The 22,833-nt window shown below is 32.8% G+C and overlaps 4 protein-coding genes and 1 non-coding gene across 5 annotated transcripts; 3 read left to right on the plus strand and 2 right to left on the minus strand.

Annotated features, from left to right (window-relative positions):
* The first annotated feature begins 1,741 nt into the window (after positions 1–1,741).
* On the plus strand, positions 1,742–4,721 carry LOC125828561 (uncharacterized). The gene is made up of 8 exons (XM_049507868.1): positions 1,742–2,057; positions 2,488–2,618; positions 3,406–3,483; positions 3,607–3,651; positions 3,757–3,801; positions 3,893–3,944; positions 4,186–4,282; positions 4,405–4,721. Exons 1-8 carry the CDS (start codon positions 1,742–1,744, stop codon positions 4,568–4,570), a joined length of 930 nt encoding a protein of 309 aa, XP_049363825.1. The 3' UTR covers positions 4,571–4,721.
* A 1,282-nt stretch (positions 4,722–6,003) lies between these two features.
* On the minus strand, positions 6,004–6,875 carry LOC125828565 (major allergen Pru ar 1-like). The gene is made up of 2 exons (XM_049507874.1): positions 6,692–6,875; positions 6,004–6,299 (listed from the first exon to the last, which is right to left on the minus strand). Exons 1-2 carry the CDS (start codon positions 6,873–6,875, stop codon positions 6,004–6,006), a joined length of 480 nt encoding a protein of 159 aa, XP_049363831.1.
* Positions 6,876–8,216: 1,341 nt separating this feature from the next.
* On the minus strand, positions 8,217–13,637 carry LOC125828563 (protein DEHYDRATION-INDUCED 19 homolog 4-like). The gene is made up of 5 exons (XM_049507870.1): positions 13,356–13,637; positions 11,754–11,896; positions 10,085–10,162; positions 9,649–9,923; positions 8,217–8,516 (listed from the first exon to the last, which is right to left on the minus strand). Exons 1-5 carry the CDS (start codon positions 13,414–13,416, stop codon positions 8,405–8,407), a joined length of 669 nt encoding a protein of 222 aa, XP_049363827.1. The 5' UTR covers positions 13,417–13,637; the 3' UTR covers positions 8,217–8,404.
* Positions 13,638–15,406: 1,769 nt separating this feature from the next.
* Positions 15,407–15,480, plus strand: TRNAT-AGU (transfer RNA threonine (anticodon AGU)). The gene has a single exon. It is a non-coding gene; the product is annotated as a tRNA-Thr (tRNA).
* Positions 15,481–17,571: 2,091 nt separating this feature from the next.
* Positions 17,572–21,672, plus strand: LOC125828446 (two-component response regulator ARR2-like). The gene is made up of 6 exons (XM_049507734.1): positions 17,572–17,707; positions 18,789–18,941; positions 19,034–19,399; positions 19,986–20,062; positions 20,334–21,200; positions 21,589–21,672. The coding sequence occupies exons 1-6, from the start codon at positions 17,572–17,574 to the stop codon at positions 21,670–21,672; spliced, it is 1,683 nt and encodes a 560-aa protein (XP_049363691.1).
* Positions 21,673–22,833: the final 1,161 nt, after the last annotated feature.

The following is a 22,833-nucleotide window of genomic DNA, read 5'->3' on the forward strand; positions in this document are numbered from 1 at the left end:
GAGAGATAAGAAATAAGAGAATTATCAGTTAATCTGTTAAGTAATTTGTGGAAAATAATTTGTTTGTTTATTTGGTTAGGATTGAATTCAGGTTTACCAGTACTTATAGTTGGAATTTTTCAATTTTTCCAATTAATTTTTTTTTTACTCCACTAATTTATTTCTTTTTAACCTCTTTTTTTGGGATTTATTTGTTGTTTGTTTCTAAACCAGTGACTATAGTTTTTAGTTATTAAATGACACTGCTTTAAATCATTTTTTTAGATTAAAGAAAATATCAACCAAACTTATTTATTTATGTCGCATTCTATCGCGTGTAACTTATAAACTATATTTATCATGTGTGGCTTATAAATTGCATACATATGTGCGGTGCAACTTATCAATCACATTTGTTGGATGAGTCATATTCAATTAGTGTAACTTATAAATCGTATTTAGTCAAATCTGACTAATAATCATATTCATATAAATGTGATTTATAGTAATTTTTGACTAGTTTTAAGTTTTGGAGTTGGAGTTGCTCTACAAAAATATTATACTTTAATTCTTCTATTTAAAGTTTCCTCTCCTCTTGAATGTAATTTATTCTACATTTCTGAATCTTTTGTAGGCCCAATCTATATATATAATTGTTGAATGAATTCACAATAATTAAACGCGATTGAAAAATATTAAGCAAATGTTTGGTCATAAAATTTGGAACCTCAATTTAAAGGTTTAATTTAAAATAATCATTTGTTATAAAATCTGCCTAAAATTTTAATTTTAATTTTAATTTCAATTTCAAATCTCAAATTCGCGAATAAGTAGGATTTCAAATTGTGATTTTAATTTTATTTTTTTAAAATGTAAAACTTGACCATAAATAGGTATATATTTGGTAAAAAAAAAAAAACTCATTATTCAAATTTTGCCAAAAAAAAAAAAAGAAAGAAAAGAAGAGAAGAATCATGCTGAATAGAATTTTAAAAAATATAAGAGTTTCCTACTATATATTGAGAAAAATAATAATTTTAAGATACATGTATTTTTGCTACCAAATACATAAAATAGGGAGAGAGGTGAGCGAGATGGGGAGGAGGGCAAGTGAGATTCGTTAAGTATCTCAGATACATGCAAATCGCACTATATACACACCAAATACAGTATCTATATGTATCTAGTGTGATTCACATATATCTTTGATATCAGATACATAGGAGAGTGTTGAGCGATATGGAAAAGAAGCGAACAAGATTTGTTATGTATCTCAGCTATATACAAATCCATTTAGATACAATGTGTCTAAAACAAATTACACCTAATTTTTACCTCATATATCTCTAGATACATGTATCTAGATGTATCTGAAAGTATCTGAACACACCAAAATCCGGAGAGATATATAATATTATCTGGACACACTAAAATCTAGAAAGAGATATAATATTGCAAATTAAAGTATATCTAAGTAATTAACTCATAAACTAATGTGATTTATGTAAGTTCTCCATTTATTAATGCGACACCTTAAAACATTCTAATACTTTAGGTATAAACTATAGTTTATTCATTTGGTAGTATCAAAAAACATGTTAAAATGAAATTTCAACTTCAAATTAACGCAATTTCAAATCATGTCCGAACGGGTCCAAAAGATATTGAAATAATACCTACTTTATTATGCATTTAACCACATTTTGTAGATATATATAAAAAAAAAATGAGTCATCTTTCTCACAATATTCACGTGATACACATGACCACTCATTCTACTCCTTCTGTATCGGTAGGTCTTCCATCGCTGCCGTACGCGCGTGTCTACACGCGCTTAGGACCTACTTATGTCGCCTCCGCCACTCATCCTCCTCGTTCACTCCGCTTCTCTTTTTCTCGCCGGAGATATTACTTTTTCCCGCGAAAATTCACCATGCCTTCCGCCTCCGCCGCCGATTACCCCGTCGATGGCGATGAGCTGAAATTTCCGTTGGAACTTGCCGATGAATCTGATTTTGATCGAATTGTATCATCCGATGGACTTATCACCGTTTGTGGCTTCGGTTCTCTCCTCTCAGGTTAAAATTAGATTATACATTTATCCTGAACTTTGATTTTTGGAGAATATTGCAGAATTGCAATTTTATACTCTATACTTTGTGTACTTTTTAAATATCTTAATTTTTAATCCTTCCGTCCGAAAATACTTGTCATGTTTCATTTATCGAGATTCAAACTGCATGAACTTTTGGCCAATGTTAACTCTATTGATATGAGAAAATTGCAATTTATAGTACTTTTAGTATAATTTTTGTATTTTTAAGTTGAATTGATCTAATCTAGCTCAGCTCTGAAGATTAGTCAAATTAACTCTGGAGAAGCCTAAGGTGACAAATATTTTGGGAATTAATGTAGTTCATGCTTAGTCAAATTAACTTGGAAAGTGCAAAACAAGCAAGTTGTGCTATAATCTGTCATTTTGATGTTGTATTGTTGTTGGTAGAACAGAGAGGAGTGCTCGGAGTACATTTCCGGATCTGATCAACTTCAGAGTGGCGAAATTGAGTGGATTTCGGAGAGTGTTTGCTCACGTGGCGCCTATTTTCTTCGAGCGTGGAATAGCTAAACCTGAAACCAAGGTGCCTTACATTTACTAAAAATGCATATCTTTAATATTGTTTGGTTTGCTAAGAAGGTGCAGAGAATAAAGGAAACAAAGCAAAAAAATGGCTCTGCATGCTTGACTCTTGATATATTAATTGGATAATAGAAAGATGAAAGAAAATTATGATTAAACGGAATTGCTCAATCACAATCTCTGTAAAGTTACTAACTTTTCTTGTTTTTACATTACTACTTATCAGTAGAAACTTTCTGGCATTGGAAAGGTGAAACAAACTGACATTAGAACGGTCTCTGCTATAATCATTTGAAGTCACTCTTTTGGAATCGGGAAGGAGGATAAATTCTTGGGGAAATTCAGAAGGAGAGAAAACTGGAAATGAGAAAATGGTATAAGTCTAGCAGACCATGTGAAATTAGGAAAAGTTAAGTGATTTCTTTTCTATGTCGTGGTGGATAGAGTTACCGACACTTCTATTGGAGAGAGGTAGCAGGTATCAAGTGGATTTGTCGAGATATGTGCAAGTTGGTTCGAACTCCATATTTATCTAAAATAAAAGTGAATGCATGGTTGGCTTAACTCTCTGTTTAAAATGAGAAGTGTCAGCCCTGGTTGTCATTTTGTTGAAAATCTTAATAAACCTCTTCGAAATGAAAGAGTTAGATTAACTTGATTTTCGTTATTGTGCATTTGAGGTATAAGGAAAACCGTCATTGTGAATAAATTATTGCTGCCTTTTGAATTACTCTCAAATATTTGTTTAGGACTGACTTCTATTGCGTGGAATGTTTCTCTATTTCCAGGAAATATCAAGCTTGAGTGTGGAGCCCTGTGAAGGGGAAACTCTTATAGTTACTATCTTTGAGATTCAGAGATCAGAGGTAACGTCTTACGAATTATCCATTTTGAGTTGGTTACTTACCTATTAAAAACAATTGTACATTTTAAGTGGAGATCTCGACATGATTACTTCTGATCTCTAACTTCTTCTCTGTAAAGGCCAGATTCCAGCATTTATTGAAAGAGAGCATGAGTTTCGGTTTTTAGCTGTAAGGCCTTCGATAATCCTTCCTTCTCTTGCCTTTCTCTAACTGTATAAAATTAAATGTAACTTCAATTCATGTAACTAATATCAGTAACTTTTTTGTGTTTAGGTAATCCCGGAAACACTAAATGAATTGTTTTACATCAATCCAGCTGTAAGCACCCTGAGACTGCTCGGCCTTTTGTACCTCTGGTGAACCAATAATTTGTCTTCCTGATCCATATTTGTGTTATCTCTTAATGCAGGTTGTTTGTGCCCGTTATAGTGACGAGGAGTATCTGAAAAATAGATGCAAAGGTAATTTTCCTATCACTTGGAAAGATAGCGAGTAATACAGTAATACAGCCTGATTTTCTAGCTATCTTTTTAACACAAACAATAAGAAAATGGGAAAAACTTCAACCGAAAATGAAATAACTGATGATTCAGTCTTTTGTTTTTCTTTGTATGCTTCTCTCTCAAGTTCATGCTGCTTCATGTATCATATGTTACCTTCTGTGTGTATGTTACAGTTTCATATCTTCTATTTTATCATTAGGTGATAAAGACATCTTCTTCCAGCGGTATGGACGGTACAATATTAACAAGATATGGCGAGATGATATATTCCCCTGCCGTGTCTATCTCCGTCATTGGTCAGTTCCATCGAGTACTTATTAGTGCAAACCATATTCATTTCCGAAACTTGTTTCCTCAAATCTCTTAGTCCTGTGATCATTTGGATTTTCATACCTGCTTGAACATTGTGATTTTGTAGTGTCCTGGCCGCTCAAAATCTTTGTGATCTAGCCTACGACAACTTTCTTGATCATACCTTCCTTGGTGACCGTAGAACTACAATACGCGAGTACTTGTCAACAAGTGGTTCTGGAATCATGGAAGAAGAGCCTCCAGAGTTGTTAAAAGAACAATATAGCGGTTGAGTCTGATGCTGATCGAATGACAAGCAATTTTGCTGACCAACTCCATATTAGGTTGTATATCAGAAATGTTTGTGATTTGCATTCACAAATAAACTGCATTGACTTGTAGTCTGTATTGACAAACGTCTGCTCAATCAAAAGTGAGTGTTTTTCGACAGGAAAAGCGCGATAATGCTAATAGGTCTATCAAAGTATCATGTTGAATATGATGGAATTTCATATGCCTTTCTGAATGTACACTTGTTTGGTTTTGTCCAAACACAAAATGAAAAGAATAGTCATTCTTGGAAAATTGATGGCTTATAATCTTTTGATGATATGAACTAACATCAACATTCATCATTCTCTCAACACAAGCAAAATGTTGACTTAAAAAGTGTTCGAAAAAACACGAAATCTACATGCTTGGCCATGAAACAAGAATTAGGCTTGCACGTGAGGAGACGTGTCGAAGATATAACAAAATATATAAAAGTATATATATATATATGATCTTGATTCTTGAATATGTCTTATATGTATCTGTTTTAGGGCTTGATTAATTTAAATTTGCGTTGGAAGGTTTCATTTTAAGGGTAACTAAAAGTGTTACATATCAAAGACGTCTATATACTCAGACGTTTAATTAAAGATGAATGAATACTTATTATTCCACCATGACTTCTAGTGACGGATCTTGAATGTGTGTCACAAACAATAATGTTTTTTCAACTAAACATGTGGACATTTTCCTTAGAGGTTGAGTAAATATAGTGACGAAGTCAAAAGTTTTATTAAAAAAACTAAAAAATTTAAAAGTTAAAAGAATGACTTTTTGACATATATAGTAGTATAATTTTTTGATAAAAAGAATGACTTTTGATACCTCCTTAGACAAAGGTGGCTCCCCTATAAATCTCTCAAATATAAGTGAAATTACTCTAATAATATAATTATTATTTTACAATCATTAATATATATATAACTTAAATTTTTTATTGAACTATTCTTTGTCTTCTGAATATTATGATTATTATCATTGGAAATTCATTAGTCTTATTGATATTAAGAAGTAGAAAATAAAAAATAATCAGCCAATACTTGTTCATAGACAACAAACATGAGTTTTATTCCTTGGCAAATTTCAAGTAAACAACAACAAAAAAAGATAAAAATTGACCACCACACAATACAAGAAATTAAAAGACACCAATGAAAATACACTCTTTTTACTTTTTGACAATCAGAGGCGAATGCAAGATCTAAATTAAGTAGGTTCAAATTAAGTGAATCTTAACTTTGAGAACGCAATTCAGGTCAAAATCAGTAGTTTTCAAATTAACTCATTGAAATCCGCACTAGATCCATCTTTGAATACGCAATTTAGGTAAAAATAAAATAGTTTGCATATGAACCAACTGAACCCGCACCAGATCCGCCTCTAACTACATAAATTAATAAGCATCAGGATTTGCTAGGAGGTAAGCCTCAATAGCCTTGAATAGTCCAATTGCCTTCTCTTTGCCAGCCTTAATGTCCTCTTCTTTGATTTGAACATCACCCTTAGTGTGATAAGTGCTAGTGTTCTTGCAAATTGACCCTCCATTTTCATATGGTTCAATTTTAATTTTATAAGAAATTGATTCAAGAACATCCATTAAAGCATCTCCTTCAATGATTGTGTAGTTGTATGTGTAGTTCTCTTTGTCAACTCCATCAACCCTTTGCTTCATATTCTTGAATTGGCTACCTAAAAAAATAACACAACAATTATTATTTTATCAAGATAGGTGAGAAAAGAATTAAAGACATAGGTAACATGTCTGGTACTCGCTTTGGAGTTCATGTAACGCATGAGGTCTCTGATTGAGGAGGAAGGGATCTTATACATCTCATCACTATCCTTGGTGGATAACGTGTCTCTATTTTGTCTAGAGAATAAAATTCTTTCTTTTGTATTCTTAATGATCAACAATTGACATTCTTTTAGTCAAAATTTAACAAAAACCAAGTCCAACTCATTTTTCACGCGAATTCAAGATCTTAAGTCAGTAAAATGCAAAATACTATTACTACACCAACTATTCATTTAAGAAAATCGATACGAACTTATATATATGTACATATATTTATTTATTTTACCGTCGCCGAAGGTGATCAACTTGATAGTGCCAACACCACCATCACCATGGAGGATTTCAACATTCTTGATGGCTTGTGGAAGGATTTTAGGGATTAGAATGTCAGCATCAAGAACAGAAGCTTTAAACAATTTTGCTGGTGGAATTGAGGAAATAGTATTTGTTTCACAAGTGATTACACCCATTCTTTTTTTCTTTTCTTTTTTGTTTAGATGTTTACTAATAAAAGTTGTTGATGAAATGCAAATGCATGAACTTGAGCTTTATTTGTAGTGTTTAAGATGTTGAAATTTATTTCACTGTATGTTCACATTACCATGTGATATTTGACATGAAAATCAAATTATTTAGTAGTTGAAGATTTGGATTCTTCTTTACTCATGTGATATTTGACTATATGTGGTCATAAATTGTACTCTCAAGATGCATAAGACAGCCAAAGAAGAATTAGGGAGGTTATTAGATGAGACATGACACAATATCAATCAAATAAGAATATGATCTTGCCCCAAGGCCTAGCTCAAGTGGCAAAAGGTGGAGGATTTGTGGCTTAGGTCTCAGGTTCAAGCTAGGGGTGTGCATTCGGTTTTTTTATTTGGTTTTGTACTTTTCGGTTTGGGTTTTTTCGGTTTTTGGTTCTGAAGAAGTGTAACCCAATCCAAACCAAAATAAATTTGATTTGGGTTGGTTTTTCTCTTTTTGGTTTGGATTTTTTCGGTTCGGTTAATCGGTTATGTCAATAATTATAAATATAACAAAGTTATATTTGCAAATTTTTTTTTTTTTTATATATATATATATATATATATTATTGAATTTCTTAAATATACTTTTTAATATAAATCACAAGTAAAACGTAAAACACAATACTTAAAGTATATCAATTATAGATGTCCAAACATAAAAAAAAAAAACTAAATCATAATGAAAATAACTAAAAGGGGACAAAAAGTGATTAACTCCAACTTAATTCTAAACATTATATATATATATATATATATATATATATATATATATATATATATATAAAAATCATTTTTTTTTTGGTTTTTCGGTTTTCATTTTTCTAAATCTGAAACCAAACCAAAAATCCAAAAACCAATCCAAATTAGAATTCGGTTTGATTTTTCAGTTTAATCCAAATAGTGCACACCCCTAGTTCAAGCCCCACATCATGCAAAGCAAAGCCCAGTATTTAAGTGGAGAAGGGTAGAGGGGCGGGCCCATTATCCACCAAGTTTAGAAGGTTGTGATTGATCCAAAGAACAAGTCACTGATGGATTTCTTGGTTATCAAAAAAAATTAAAAAAATAAGAACATGATCTTTGATAAGAAGGTATGGAGGTCGATGTTGTCGCACTTTGGAGAAGCAAGGGACTATCCTCATCTCTTCTCCTTACAAGTAGTATTTAATAATCACATAGTTTCTTATATCAGAAACGGCCTCCCTACCCTACTAAATGTGAATCACAACTGCGTCTTTACGCGGTTAAATTAGAAATATATTGCATAGTGTCCAACAGGGAAAGTAAAGGGTACTCATTATTATATACATACATATATAGATAGAACTACATACAGTAGGACTCCATAAGTTCCAATTGGCCTAATAACTACTACAGATTTGGCAGCAGTATCTCTTTCTTTCACAGAGCTACAACATTGCAGGTTACATAATATAATAGTTACTACATTGCAAATCCTCTTGGTTAAATTAGAAGTCGTCATCTTCAAGGAAAGTCGATAGCAGAAGCCCTTGCACAAACTCACATTTCCTTGCCTTCTCTACTTGGTCTTCTTCAGATAGTGGAGTTGGCAGAATATTTCTGTTTCAATAAAATAACATCAAGTTCAAGATTAATAATGTCAGACATGTGAATAGGAAAAGGACCAAAGTGAAAATTTGAAGTCCACAAAAGAGCCATATAAGAACAAGTTGCCTAAAGGATAAACCTGGATCTTTCCCTTTAAGGCATATCATGTACTCACCTTCGATTCGTTTTTTCTGTCTTAGTATGACTGGCGCAGAGTTAAAGAGAGGAAGATTTTTAAATCTTGAGATCTGAATGCTATGTTATGTTTTCCCTATTCTTTTTTATGTCCTCTTTACTTTTTGTATTTTTCTTTTACCTGCTCTGATGCTCATTAATCGAATCGAGGGTTCTTCCGAAAATAGCCTCTCTACCTCCTCGAGGTAGGGGTAAGGTCCGCATACACTCCCGCTTATGGGACTACACTGGGTTTGTTGTTGTTGTTGGTTTGAAACTAAAGATGTGTTTAATGTACCAAAATATATTTTGAATCTTGTGGTCCAGAACATGCCATCAAACATGAATGGTAAGACACATAATTGAAACAGTTCAATTTCAAATCCGACAAGTTATTGACCTATGAATCTGCTGAGCATGCCACTCATCACCAATGCCTTGTCTAAAGAGTGTCAATTCTATTTAGCACACTATACAATGATGAACACACGAAACTTGAGACTAATATCTTCTCTAAACATTGGCAAGTCTCCAACTGCAGTATCTATGATTATTGGAAAATGAGACTACAGCAGGTAAAATGGAAAAGGATCATAAACATACAGAGGGATATACTTTTGTCCCAAATTACATCAAAATATGGCAGCTTAAAAATTGACTTCACATTAAGTAGTAAAAATATGTTCCAAATACCACAAAGAGAATGAAAACTTATGTGCAACTCAGCTAAGCAATGAAACAGGCAATTAAACATTACGAAAACATTGAGAAAAGGAACCCAATGACTTAAGGACAAAGAAACAAAAGAAAGAAGCCGAAATAGGGTCGCTCATGTACGATTAGAAGCACTACATCAGCTGGGACTCCATTCCCTCTTTTACCCCTACTTCCTCATCCACTTCCCACTTCCCAGCATCAAAGGCAATGATAAAAGGAGACATAATAGAAGTGTAATAAAACGCTGACATACCTGTCAGACAAGTTCTCAACAGCGCTTTCTTGCGTTGAGCATGCTGCTAAAGCCTCATCAATCGAAGACAGAGGTTGAACTTCAGAAGGTTCATCAACCGAAGCTGAGCTGCTAATGAATGAAGATAACAAGGGATCAGGATCTGCACTGGTGGAAGAAACCAAGTGGGAGGATCCCCTGAGAATGGATTGTAGACTTCCTTCTCTCAGCTCTTTTCTTATAATAGAAAGAGTTGAATTAGGTCCACCCCTTCGAAATCGTCTCTTGCGCTGAACCTGTTACACAGTCAATGAAATATAATAACTATATGGAGTCTAGCACTAAAAGCAGACAGAAGAGAGATGCTTTATAGTTCTGGCAAGAGCTTCTGAACACAGAAAAGGCTTCATATTCAAATCCCAGTTGAGCAAACAAAGAAAAAGCACCAGAAGGATACCTTCAGAATATTTCCATGTTGCTGCGTAATATGGCCAACCAAATTCGTTCCAACCCTTTTAGCACAAACGGGGCATATCTGCATGTACATATGTGTTGTCTAAGTCAACGGATAACACAGACATATAAACCAGATATTTTCACTGACATTTATTTAATAGGAGAAGTGCCACAGGCACTAGCTACATATGCAACTCAAGCTTGAAGCATTTAGACATAAATAATACATCTGTAAACATATATCGAGAGACAAAATAATAATCATACTTGTGATGATCTTTTTCTATTTGCACCTAAGAAGTCGGAAACAATTGCCATGGAAGGAATCAAGGATAAGTCGTGTTGGGACATGGGCAAAGTTAAGATAATTGCTCTCAATACCCTGAATGATATGGCTAGCTTTTCATTATCAGATTGCTTCCCTACTCCCCAGATTTTCCTGTTTATACTTCTATTTCTTTTGAGCGGTGGAGTTCTAACACCAGAGTGTTACCACAAACACAAAGTGAGATTATAGCTCATAAGGTAAGAAGGAAAAAAACTTAATATTCCTGTGTACGTTTTCTAGCAAAGCTGGCCCAAGCACCACCTCAGGTTGTACTTCTCAAGTCTATTTGGAATGAGATAGTGACTATTAAGTCACAGTTGACTTTCTTTCTTTTAATATGGTATGCCCACCCCCCAAACTCCCTGCTCAAGAGTCAATACTCAATAGTGGTCCTTTCCCACTTTGCTCCCTTGGTGACTCGAATACTCAACCTTAGGGTAGGAGGTGGGAGGATCCTCTCCACTAGGTTAAAGACCTCCATTTCAAACCTTTCCTATCCTTAACTATGGCCATGAATCAGAGAACTCCAAAAATGAGCCAAAGCACTCGAGAGCCTAAACATTTCCTTTTCCCAATGAAAACTATGAGGCAGATTACATGGTTTCAAAGGAGGAAAAGAAAAGGTGGGAGGTTGCTGGTATCCGCTGGCGCTAGATTAGTCGAGTTACCGACCTCCACCGTTGAATAACCAGAAAAAAGAACTGAGACTATAGACAGTTCTGGGAAAATTAAACATTGACTGGGATATTAATTGCAATAACCAGAGCAGGAGGAAAACCTACTATGATGTAAGCATGTAGTATTGATGCACTTAATGCTCAAATAAAGCATTTACAGCTTAATACTCTCCACAATTAATATACAAGGCAACAGAACAAGAAGCTATCTTCTTCTTCTTTTCCTTTAGAAATAAGGAACTACTATCCTGAAGCTTTGAATTGAAAAGTTCAAAGCCTCTACTATATACACACTAAATTGAAAAGGATCTCATTTCAAAAAGTCGAAGGCAACATCTATCATTGACAATATGTATGTATTATCATAATGCCATGGGAATCTTCCTAACATCCCCCCCCTCTCCTACAAGCACAGGAAACATGGAAAAAATAAGATAAACCATTAAACAACGCTTCTTCAAGAAACAGAAATGCAGCATAGAAGTTAGAAGATTAATAAAGTCCAACTTCAACATTTTCCTGCATATAAGACAGTCTTAGGTGTAAAAAACTTTTCAGATGATAGCCCAGTCAATGAATTCAGCTATGTCTCAATGCCAATATGATTGCTCGATTAAAAGGAAAAATAAAGAAGAAATAAATAAAGAGCTGTGCATATACTATACCCCATTCTTAGCCTCAATAGCATGTTCTTCATCAATATGACAGCAAAGGCCAACAACATCAAAATCCTCGCCACAAAAAGGGCACAGGAACTCCGGCCTTGACTCCTCTTCACCCTCATACTCTTCTATTATATTATAGAAGTCTGCACAATACAACCCAACTTCAATCACAAAAACCATAAATAATCCTTTGTGACAATTCAAACAAACCACAAAGAGAAAACACAAAACCAAGCAGTACAAATGTAATTCCTTTGTCTTTTTTCTTTTTAATCGGGTAAACATATTGGATATCACCTCAACTCACAAAAACTCCTTCTGTCACAAGAAAGATGGCACCTTTAATATTATTTGGGAGCAAACTAGTACTATTATCGTCTTGAACATCTTAAAGATACTTATAGAAAACTATGAATTAAATGAAATCAACAATTAATACCCAAATCCACCAAAAATAAGACGCATGAACCTCATACTCTGAACCAGCTGTTCGGCAAGCGAAAAAAGGGAAGTACACAATATATTAACTGAACTCCATATGAAACAAAAACCCAGAAATGCAAATGTGAAGTCTCCTCTTTGATACATTCATTTTTCTAGAAAAACATAGTTCCACTTGACCTCATCTCACAAACTATTTCTTCATTCAAAGAAAACACTCTCTTACTATTTTCATGTTAAATAATCTTTAAGCATATTTACAATAAACTATTCAATTCTAATTTACCAGTAGTAAGGACTACGTACACACTACCCTCCCTAAACCCCACTTGTGATCTTACACTAGGTATGTTGTTGCTGTTTGTTGTTGATTCTAAGTAATTCAAACTGAAAATGATTTTCTTGGACCTCATACTCTACCCCTTTATTTTTTCAAGGAAAGAACACTGAGTAAGCCAAAAGAGAAGAAAATACTAAACCCTTAACACCATAAACTAAAACCCAGGATTGCAAATGTCAAGTTTTCCTTTTTTTCCCCAGAAAATAAGTTCCCATTCACATTCTTTCATTTTCTCAACCTCAGCTCACAAACTAATTCCTCCATCCAATCCCCCTAACCCCACAGAAAATTACTATTTTCCAATGCTATCCAGTATCTACACATATTATCTAAAATATTAGATAAAATCAACCCACACACTAGCCCAACAGGCAATCTTAGTAGCTCAGTTAAATAAAATCCAAACTTTCACCTTACTGCTAAACCCCTAACACCATAAACTAAAACCCAGTATTCCAAATGTAAAGTTCCCTTTTTTTCCCAGAAATGTAAAGTTTCCTTTTACATTCTTTCATTTTCTTAACCACAGCTCACAAACTAATTCTCCCCCCCCCCCCCCCCCCCGACACACACACTAAAAAAGACTTTCTATGTTCAAATGTTATCTACACATATATTATCTAAAAAAAATTAGATAAACTGACCCTCATACCAATCTTAGTAGCTCAGTTAATAAAAATCCAAACTTTCACCTTATCGATGAGTGTTCGATTCTCCACTTAATAATTTCCCCCCTCATTTCCCCTTCCCCTAACCCCCACCCCCAAATATGAAAAATTAACCAAAACTGAAAATGGAAAGTTAAGTGAGATAACACTAACCTGATCGAGATTGGTGACGTCGTGAAGAAGTAGAAAGACGAATCCACGAATCAGAATCCATCAAATTATCCCAAATTTTTTTCAAAAAATTCAACAAAATTAAAGCTTAAATCTTTAGAAAATGTTCAAGAAATTGCATTCCCAAATACTAAAATTTCTCAAAGATCAAAACTTTATAATAAATTTTTGAAAACCCTAATGAGAAATTTGGAAATTCTTCGCGAAGTTTCGTGGAAATGGGAGGAGAAAATTAGTAGAAAGAGCCTCCAAATTATCACCGGTAACAAGTGTTGCAAATTTATATAGAATTTTGAGTTATGAATTAAGGCTTGAATTTGGGATTTAATTACGAAATAACCATCACACCACTTGACAGGACATAATTGTGTCAATTTGACTCATCATGATGTGTATATTTTGTTGGAAAATATGGAACCTTGGTGAGCAAGTTTGGACATTAGTGGTGTCGAGTCAGATTGTGTGCACCTCGAGACCTTAATTTATTTGATCTATTTTGATTTAACGTGGAGTTCAAAAAAATACAAAAGATTTGTTTAATTTTATGGTGTTGAAGTTAAGATATGTTAAGTGTGTTAAAATGTCTTCTAATTTTGTAATTTTAAACATGTATGTAGAAAGTTTGAATTAACGAGTTGCTAAAAGAGAAAAAAAGTCACTCTTTTTTAAATCAAGTATAAAGAAAAGTAGATTGAATAAGTTGAAATGAAAGAAATACTTCTTACTAGTATGAATATCGAATAACTTTGTCGACTATTAATTTATAAAGATAAAAACAAATAAAAGATTTTATTTTTCGGCTTACAATGTGATGTTAAGATTTTATTTTTCGGCTTACAATGTGATGTTAAGTATTCACTTTGGAGTATGCTTCCTTTTGTGGGAGCTTTTTTTTTTTTTTTTTGAGATTCATGAATAAAGATGATATGATAGGTTTAACTTATGAGTTATGGGTTTGACAAAATGATCAAAATCATGTATATGTATTAGAATTCATATTATTTTTTAAATTCGAGTCGTGAAAGCAATCATTGATATTTGTATTATGATATATTGTCTACTTTACATCTTTTAAAGTGTAACTCTTCCTCGAATTCTACATAAATACGACATGTTTTGTACTCTGAACTTTTTTTTTTTTTGGCGCTCGTGTGAGGTCATATTTTCCATAATCTAATGTATAATACAGTGCTACTATTAAATATGTTGACTTGATGTTGTAATGAAATACATGTGTTAGAATAAGAACAATTAATTATTAAAAAGAATTCATCATAGTTCCCTTAGAAGCAAATCATAATTCTATGTTTATGTACCAAATAATTAATTTGCTCATTAAAATGAACTTTCAAGTTGAAATCCAAATATTACTATTTAAAATTCAAACTCCCTTTTCTTATTACTTTAATTACTTTAATCTTTTTTTCTACGAAATGAACGCATGTAAATTAAACTAAACACGTATAATGCAACATAAAGTAAATGCAATCTTCACCTTGATTATTACCAACAATAATAATGTAACATATATCCACTATAATCATATAAGAGGGATCTGGAGAGAACAATATATATATATTATAGTTATTTTCAATAAAGTTTCGACTCAACAAAAAGTATAACAAGTAGTTCAAGAAAAGGAAGAAGACCATGACTATTAGATACAATAAATCAAATTACATATAGTGAATATCTATAACTTGGATGCAAAAATTAATCTAATAAAGACGACAACTACGACAATAACAAACAATTATATAATTAGTGTAATCTCATAAGTGAAATTATGGTGTATATGGAAATCTTACCCCTATCTTTATGGAGTTTAAGAGATTGTTTCAATCGAGTTTGGAAGATTTTTAAAAATAAGTATATGAGTAAATTTTGGAACCTATTTATCCATTAAAATAAGGAACTAACAAGTGTGGTTTCTTAATCCCTTCAAGTAACACTAATAAATTATGAAACATTTTGGGATTTATCATATACTTGATCTTTAATATGATAATATAAAGAAAAACACATGACACAGAGCTCTCGTAGCTCAGTTGGTTAGAGCACCCGTTTAGTAAGCGGGAGGTCTTGAGTTCGACTCTCAACGAGAGCACTTATTTTTTCCATCCTATCGTGATTAGTTCAATAGTCATAATATGAATTCAGACATGAATTTTTTTTCGAAAATTATCTAAACAGTATTAGAAGTCACAATAATTGACAATTTAATTGAAGTTATATTAAAAAAATTCGAGTCAACGATTTTTTTTAAAAAAAATATAACATTTGAAAGGTAACACATAAATTAGAACAAAGGGGATACTTAAAATCGTATGTCATTGTTGATGACGGAGGTTAATAATTGTATTAGATGGTAATGGTAGTAATCGTAGCTAAAGGCGGCGGTTGATGATAGCGATTGTTTCTAGTCATAGTTGATAATGGTGATTGATGTGATAAGTAGTTATTAATAGGAGTTGTCTATTTTGTTTTCAAATATTAATCAAAATAATTAAAATTTAAATATTTATCAATTACAAATAAATAAGCCCTGCCATAAATTAGACAGAAGGTGAAATCTAGATTTAACTACTTTAATCTTTCACAGCTTCATCCAATTTATCAACTAGTAAATAGTAATTAGGTAGTATTAATTAGCTAAACAATTACCATGTTGTCATTAACTTACAGTTATATTAAAACTTATATTTTACATAAATTTATTTTCCATGTTTATAACAATCTATTTTCGAAACTTCAATGCTTATACATAAACTAATCGGGATGTCCAAATAGTAAGAATAAAAATGTTATTTTATTAAACTTTATAATTTTATACATATAATTTTTGTATTGTAACCATAAATAAGAGTTTAGAATATTGACTTACCTTACTAGTTGAATTGAAGATTATTAATTAAAAGTATATACTGATGATACTTCCTCCATCTTAGTTTATACACTTTTCTGAATATTCAAATTCTATCTTTCATCGTAAATTTTTTATATATTTTTAACTATTTTGAATTATTAATTATTGTGACTTATAGTAATTTTTACATACTTTACAAATATATAAATTTCATTTCAAAAAAATTGAAGATTCAATACGCATATTTTCAGATAACTTAGACAGTTTAACTCTCGAAAAAACGCAGAGAATAACTTGTACTACTAAAAGAAAACCACTTATTACATAGTCAAAAAAAAAAAACAATATATCAAAAATGCATTAAAATAAAATAAAACTAGACATTAAGGGACTATTTGATACATGGAATAAGGTGGAATAAGTAGAATTAAATTTATACCATATTTGATTGACGAACTATTAAATAATCCCTTAAAAGTTAAAACTTAACATATTGTAAATTAATCAATGAATAGAATATATTTAACCAATCCGAAAAAAGAGTTCTACTAACACTAAGGGCTCGTTTGGTGTGAGGTATAATAACAAATAGTCCCGGGATTAAATTATAGTACCGCTTATTTTGTTGTTTGGTTGGCAAGTTCGGGATAACTTATCCCAGGATTAATAATTAGTACCGGGATAAGTTATCCCTCTCCTTGGGTGGTATAGTAATCCCGGGATAACTTATCCCGGGATAAAATAGGTAAATGACAAAAATGTCTCTTTCAACCCTTTTGTTATATCACTTTTTACATTAATGAAGGGCATTTTTGTAAACAAATAAATTGTTCTTAAAATTTATTATTTTGAATACAACAAACCAAACACTCAATAAAAAATAATCCCAACACAACTTATCCCATCATAACTAATCCCAACATAACTTATCCCAACATAACTTATCCCATCATAACTCATTTTCAAACCAAACGACCCCTAAAACTCTTCATGAGTAGCACTTTTCAATAAATTTAAAATCCGTAAAGTTTATTTTAAAAATATTATAATAAAACCCTAAATAACAACTAACTCCCAAAATAGAAGTAACTAAAAAAAATAATTTGTATATTACATAAATCAGAGATATCAGGTTCAAACCCTAATGATGTAATAGTTTATTCGGAGGAAAAACTATATTTTTGCGCGCAAATTCAAATTTAGTCGAGCAAGCAAGAAGATTCAAATTTAGTCCATGCACCAAAAGAAAGTTCTTTTTTTGCTCCTCATGTATTATATATTTCTATTTGTTTCTTGATAATTAAAAATTGAAGAAGAAGAAGAAAGAATCTCATGTCTACCTCCGGTGCATGTTTGAACTCCGGCGAGTTTTCCGGCGAGTTTCCGACGTTCCGTTTGCTAGTGGTGGATGATGATACGTTTTATTTAAACAATTTGGAACAAATGCTTAAGAAGTGTCACTATGAAGGTATTCAATATTTTGCTCAACTATTTTCATGCAATATTTTTATTAAGTTCAAGTTTTTTTTTTTTTTTGAGTTTTGAGTTCTTTTGGGGAAATATGTTGTCTAGGCAGAGTCAAGATTTGAAATTTATGAGTTTTGACGTTAGAATGTTAATGATTTTAAGTGTTAATAACTTCATTCTAATTTAATATGTGTATATATTTAGTGGAGTTATTTAATAGAAATACAAAAGTTATAAGGTGGAAGCCAGGCTTCTAGCTCCTCCCCTAGTATAAGCCATTGAAGGGCAAGAAATCTCAAACTAGTAAATTGTAGGATTCATTGTACAACGATAACATATTCAGTGTAATCACATAAGTGGAGTCTGGTGAAGGTAGAGTGTACGTAGACCTTACTCTTACCTTGGAAGGTAAATAGGTTGTTTCTAGTAAAACTCGACTCAAGGAAAAACATATCAAGTAGGATTCATTGTACAACAATAACATATTCACTGTAATCATACTAGTGAAGTCTAATAAGGTAGCGTGTACGTAGACCTTACTCTTACCTTGGGGGTAGAGAGGTTGTTTTTGGTAACACTCCACTCAAGGAAAAGCATATCAAGTAGGATTCATTCGAAATTAACCAATTTTAGGCTAGTTGTGAATCGCGCAATCTAATGTACTTTTTCAAGGTTTGAGACCGATAATATGAGGAAGCTCACTAGAAAGGAGTTTTACCATTAAAAAAGTATCCCTTTTGTTCTACTTTATGTGGTATTGTTACTATTCGGAGAGTTGAAGAGTTTCTTCTTTTGACCAATTTGGTTTTCATATATGTTTCGAATTATAATACTTTTTCTGTAGTTTCTAAATATGTAAATTTTGTTTCAGAAACTTGAAGATTCTATCTCTGAATCTGATATTAAGTAGACTTGATCCTCTTATTCTGAACCTCGCGAGTCGCGACATAAAATGGAATGGAGTAGAAGTTCTTTAGGTGATTTCGAAAATGGTTATGCAGAGAATTGATCCTGAATAGAACATTTTTTCTTACTTCTTTTGTCTTCCTCACAATTGGTTTTAATTCAATGGATTCTTCCAGTCACCACGTGTAATCGATCAGAGGATGCATTGTCATTGCTACGCGAAAACAAAAACTACTTTCACTTGGTTATAATCGATGTCCACATGCCAGACATGGATGGTTTTGAACTTCTTGAGCATATTGCTCTGGAGATGGACCTGCCTGTTGTAAGTGAGTATCCTGTTTCATGTAATACAAACTAACTAATCGTTCGTTCCTAAGTTTAGAAATGCTGATCTTTTGTACTATTTGTGTTTGGGTAGTGATGTCTGCAGATGATAGTCGAAGTGTAGTTATGAAATGTTTGATTCATGGTGCACATTATTGTCTTATCAAACCGGTGAGCATGGAGTCACTACAGAACATTTGGCAACACATTGTTCGACAAAATAAGGACGAGTGGAAGTGCAAGATATTGAATCAATCAGGAAATGTTGAACAACCGAAAGAAGTTGAGTATTCGTGTGTAACTAATGAAGGGGGGTTGAAAAGCTCATGGAAAAGAAAGGCGGAGGAATATGAAACAGAAGAAAGGAGTGATACGACCACATTGAAGAAGGCACGTACGACTTGGTCAGCAGAACTTCATAGAAAGTTTGTAGATGCTGTCAACTTTCTTGGAATGGACAGTATGAACCACTTCACCTTTCTTTTGGATATTTTTACAAAAATTTAACTTTGTTGATGTAATTCTATGTTTTTTCGATTGTCTGGTTATCTTGCATCAGAAGTTTCATAAAAATCATACACTACCCCTAATGTGTAGTCTTGTTTTCATGTTTTGTGTTTCGTTTATGCATTTACATGTATCTTTCTCTATTTACTGTGCCTTGTTGTTTTAAACAGGAATTTACTATATACTCACCAAGGAAAGTTTGGTTAGTTTCTATCGCGAGAAGTGGATAGAAATCTGTCAACTTCACACATGATATAGACAGAGTTCTTATCAGCTGAGTTATCGTTATTATAACCAAGTTGCCGTCTTGTCTTATGTCTTCTCTCTTCTTCCTATTCTTTTAATGTGTTCGGTTTAGAGACCTCATTTCAGTAGTGTGATTCGTACCTAAATTCCATGCTTCTGTCTCTTTGTTACAATACTAGAAAATTGTGTGGAAATGATGGATCTATCGAAAACATGTCTACTATACAACTAATCAACAGTCAATATTATCTTCTGTGTATTCCTTATTGTCTTAACTCTATCTACGCATACAGAGGCAGTTCCCAAGAAAATTCTGGAACTGATGAATGTTCTGGGGCTAAAAAGAGAACATGTTGCTAGCCATCTTCAGGTACATTTTCCCCATTTCAAGAATGTAGTATATATATATATCATGTTTACGAAACCTTTTTTTGGTGAATGATTTCATGTATCTTGCAACATGTAGTCACTAGTTAGTAGGTTGAAACAATGGTGAAAATAACTAGAATATAACACAATGAAACCAAATGATCCATATAGGCGACATTGTTTAGTTGATTGATCGGTTGATTGAGTACTTGTTAGAGGCGTGGTCGATTGATTGATTGAAATACTTACTTAGTGGCAACCATTTGCTGCAGAAACACAGACTGCTTCTACGGAAGTATCAGAGTGAACCGAATAATGCTATCATGGGACACTCGGAACCAACCATTGGGATAATGTCTAACCGTCTTCATGCTCTTGCACCTATTAGTCAATTTCCTGCTCAAAATCTTGCCACATGGGGTAGGCCTGCAACAAATTCTCCGATGTTTGTTCCGTTAGCAGACCAGAGAAACTACTTTAGCTATGAAAATCCCATGTTGAGATATCAAGGTCAGCAACAGATGAACGATCGTACTAAGCAAGTTAACTTGCTTTATGGAATCCCAACAGCCGTGGAACAAAATCCGTCCTACTTGGGAATGAACATGCCAGTAGGACGGATTTCTCAACCACAGTTACAAGCTCACAATATGCTAAGAGAATCCAATAAGTTCCTATCACAGAATGGTCTTGTTCACAATGCACGAGATAGTATGTACAATCAGGTTCCCCGAGCATCATCTTCAGCGATAGATTGCTCATTGAATCAGAACATATCGTTGACAGGAAGCAGCTTTCCTATGAGTGGTAATTCAGCAATGTCAACAACTAAGGAAGATGTTAACTCTGATGATATTTTCAACGAGCTGTATCAGCATAATGTTGGATCAATCTTTGATACGTCTTATCATTCTAGTATACGCCACGGAATTCTGTCAATGGGGCAGAGTGGACAGAACGTAAATAGTAATAGTCCCATCGCAGAAGCAGTTCTCTATAGCGGGCAAGAAATTGGACATGTTAATCCTATGCCTCGTCCACATGTTAACGCTGAAAGATATCCTAGTTCAAGCTATCAGAGTACCACTTTTCCTGAGCCATTTGATCAAGAGGACCTCATGAGCGCCTTTCTCGAGCAGGTTGGTCTTAATTTGTTATCTTTACATCGCTGCAATACTAGTTCCTATGTTATCTCGGAGTATTTTAGTCCTCGTACTCTTATTTTTCTATAGTATCTGCTTTGATACGCTTTTCCTTGAACCGAGAGTCTATCAGAAACAACTTGTTTACCTTGCAAGGTAGGGGTAAGGTTTGCTTACACTCTACCTTCCCCAGACCCCACATGTAGGATTACACTAAGTATGTTGTTGTTTTCGTACTCTTATCTATTCGTTATTTTTATAATACTTGTCTAAGATGAGGTTTAGTGGTGCAATACCGTCAATGAGGATTCATATAACCGCCCCCAACTTGCTTGAGTTCATAACTCCCACGTTTTACTAATTCGGATTAACTTTTTTGTACCAGCAACAACAAGAAAGTGTTGAACCGGTTGCATATGATGAGTTTGGTGACGACAATGAGGATGCATTAGGAAATTTTCCAATGTAAGATGTGAAGAAACTCCGTTTTTCGTTCACTAAAGCTAATTACCAGCTTCTCAACTGAAAATTATAGCTTCAGTGAACCAATGAAACTCCGTTTTTTGTTCACAACTGAAAATTATAGCTTCAGTGAACCAATGAAACTCCGTCTTTTATTCACTTAAGCTAATTTTTAGACGTTGGATTCCGGTTTTGAGCAAATATTTGCACTCTTAATTAGAATAATTTTGATTTTTTCTCTTATTTCTGGATTGATTTTAGTGTTCAGATTTGAGTTTTAATTGCTAGCATAAGTATCTAGAATTTCCTTAGTTATTAAGTTTGGTGAGTTCAACTGAAATCATTACTTTTCGAATATTTATGTATCAAAGAAAATTATACTATTCTTTTATAGTTACGGATTGTTATAACACATATAATAACATTTGATATTTAAATATGATTAGAGTCTCTTTTTCTAAAAAAATAAGAAAAGTATGTTCACAAAATAATCCTCAATCATGAAAAAGAAGATGCTTCTACCGTTGCTTGCTTAACCACGTGATGAATACATCCAACAAAAATAAGACAAATTTGACTATATGATTCACATGTATTGGTCTGTTGTCTGATAATAATAATAATGAGTAAAAATATATATAAAATCTATTATTTATTTCACAAGTTTTATATCTCAATTGTTAGATGTTTCCTATCTGAATTATCATATTTTCATGAGTTTCATATTTTCTCTCTTATATTCAAACATAGATCGATATTAAATTGCTCATATCTCAATTGTTAGATGTTTCCTATTTGAATTATCATATTTTCATGAGTTTCATATTTTAATTGTCACTCTCTTATATTCAAACACAAATCGATATTACATTGATCTACACGTGTATAAACAATATTTGACGAACTCAAAATCAAAATGTCTTTTAATATAAAGAGAGCAAAAGTTGTACTTGAGGTAGGTAATAAAACTTAGATTAATCATTTTATTCAACACCTATCTTGTCACTCTACCAAACAAAAAATGTACTACCACAACTCCACTAAGTACAAGCATTTCCCTTTTTAGTTTATTTTTCTTCCTCTAACTAAAAGGTCATCTTTTTCAAAAGATTAACATTCCTTGTCCCAACACATTGATCAAATGAGTTGCATACACAATTAACTCTCA

The sequence above is a fragment of the Solanum verrucosum genome, unplaced genomic scaffold (genome assembly GCF_900185275.1).
Source record: "Solanum verrucosum unplaced genomic scaffold, falcon-dt-bn FXZP01000273.1, whole genome shotgun sequence".
NCBI lineage: Eukaryota > Viridiplantae > Streptophyta > Magnoliopsida > Solanales > Solanaceae > Solanum > Solanum verrucosum.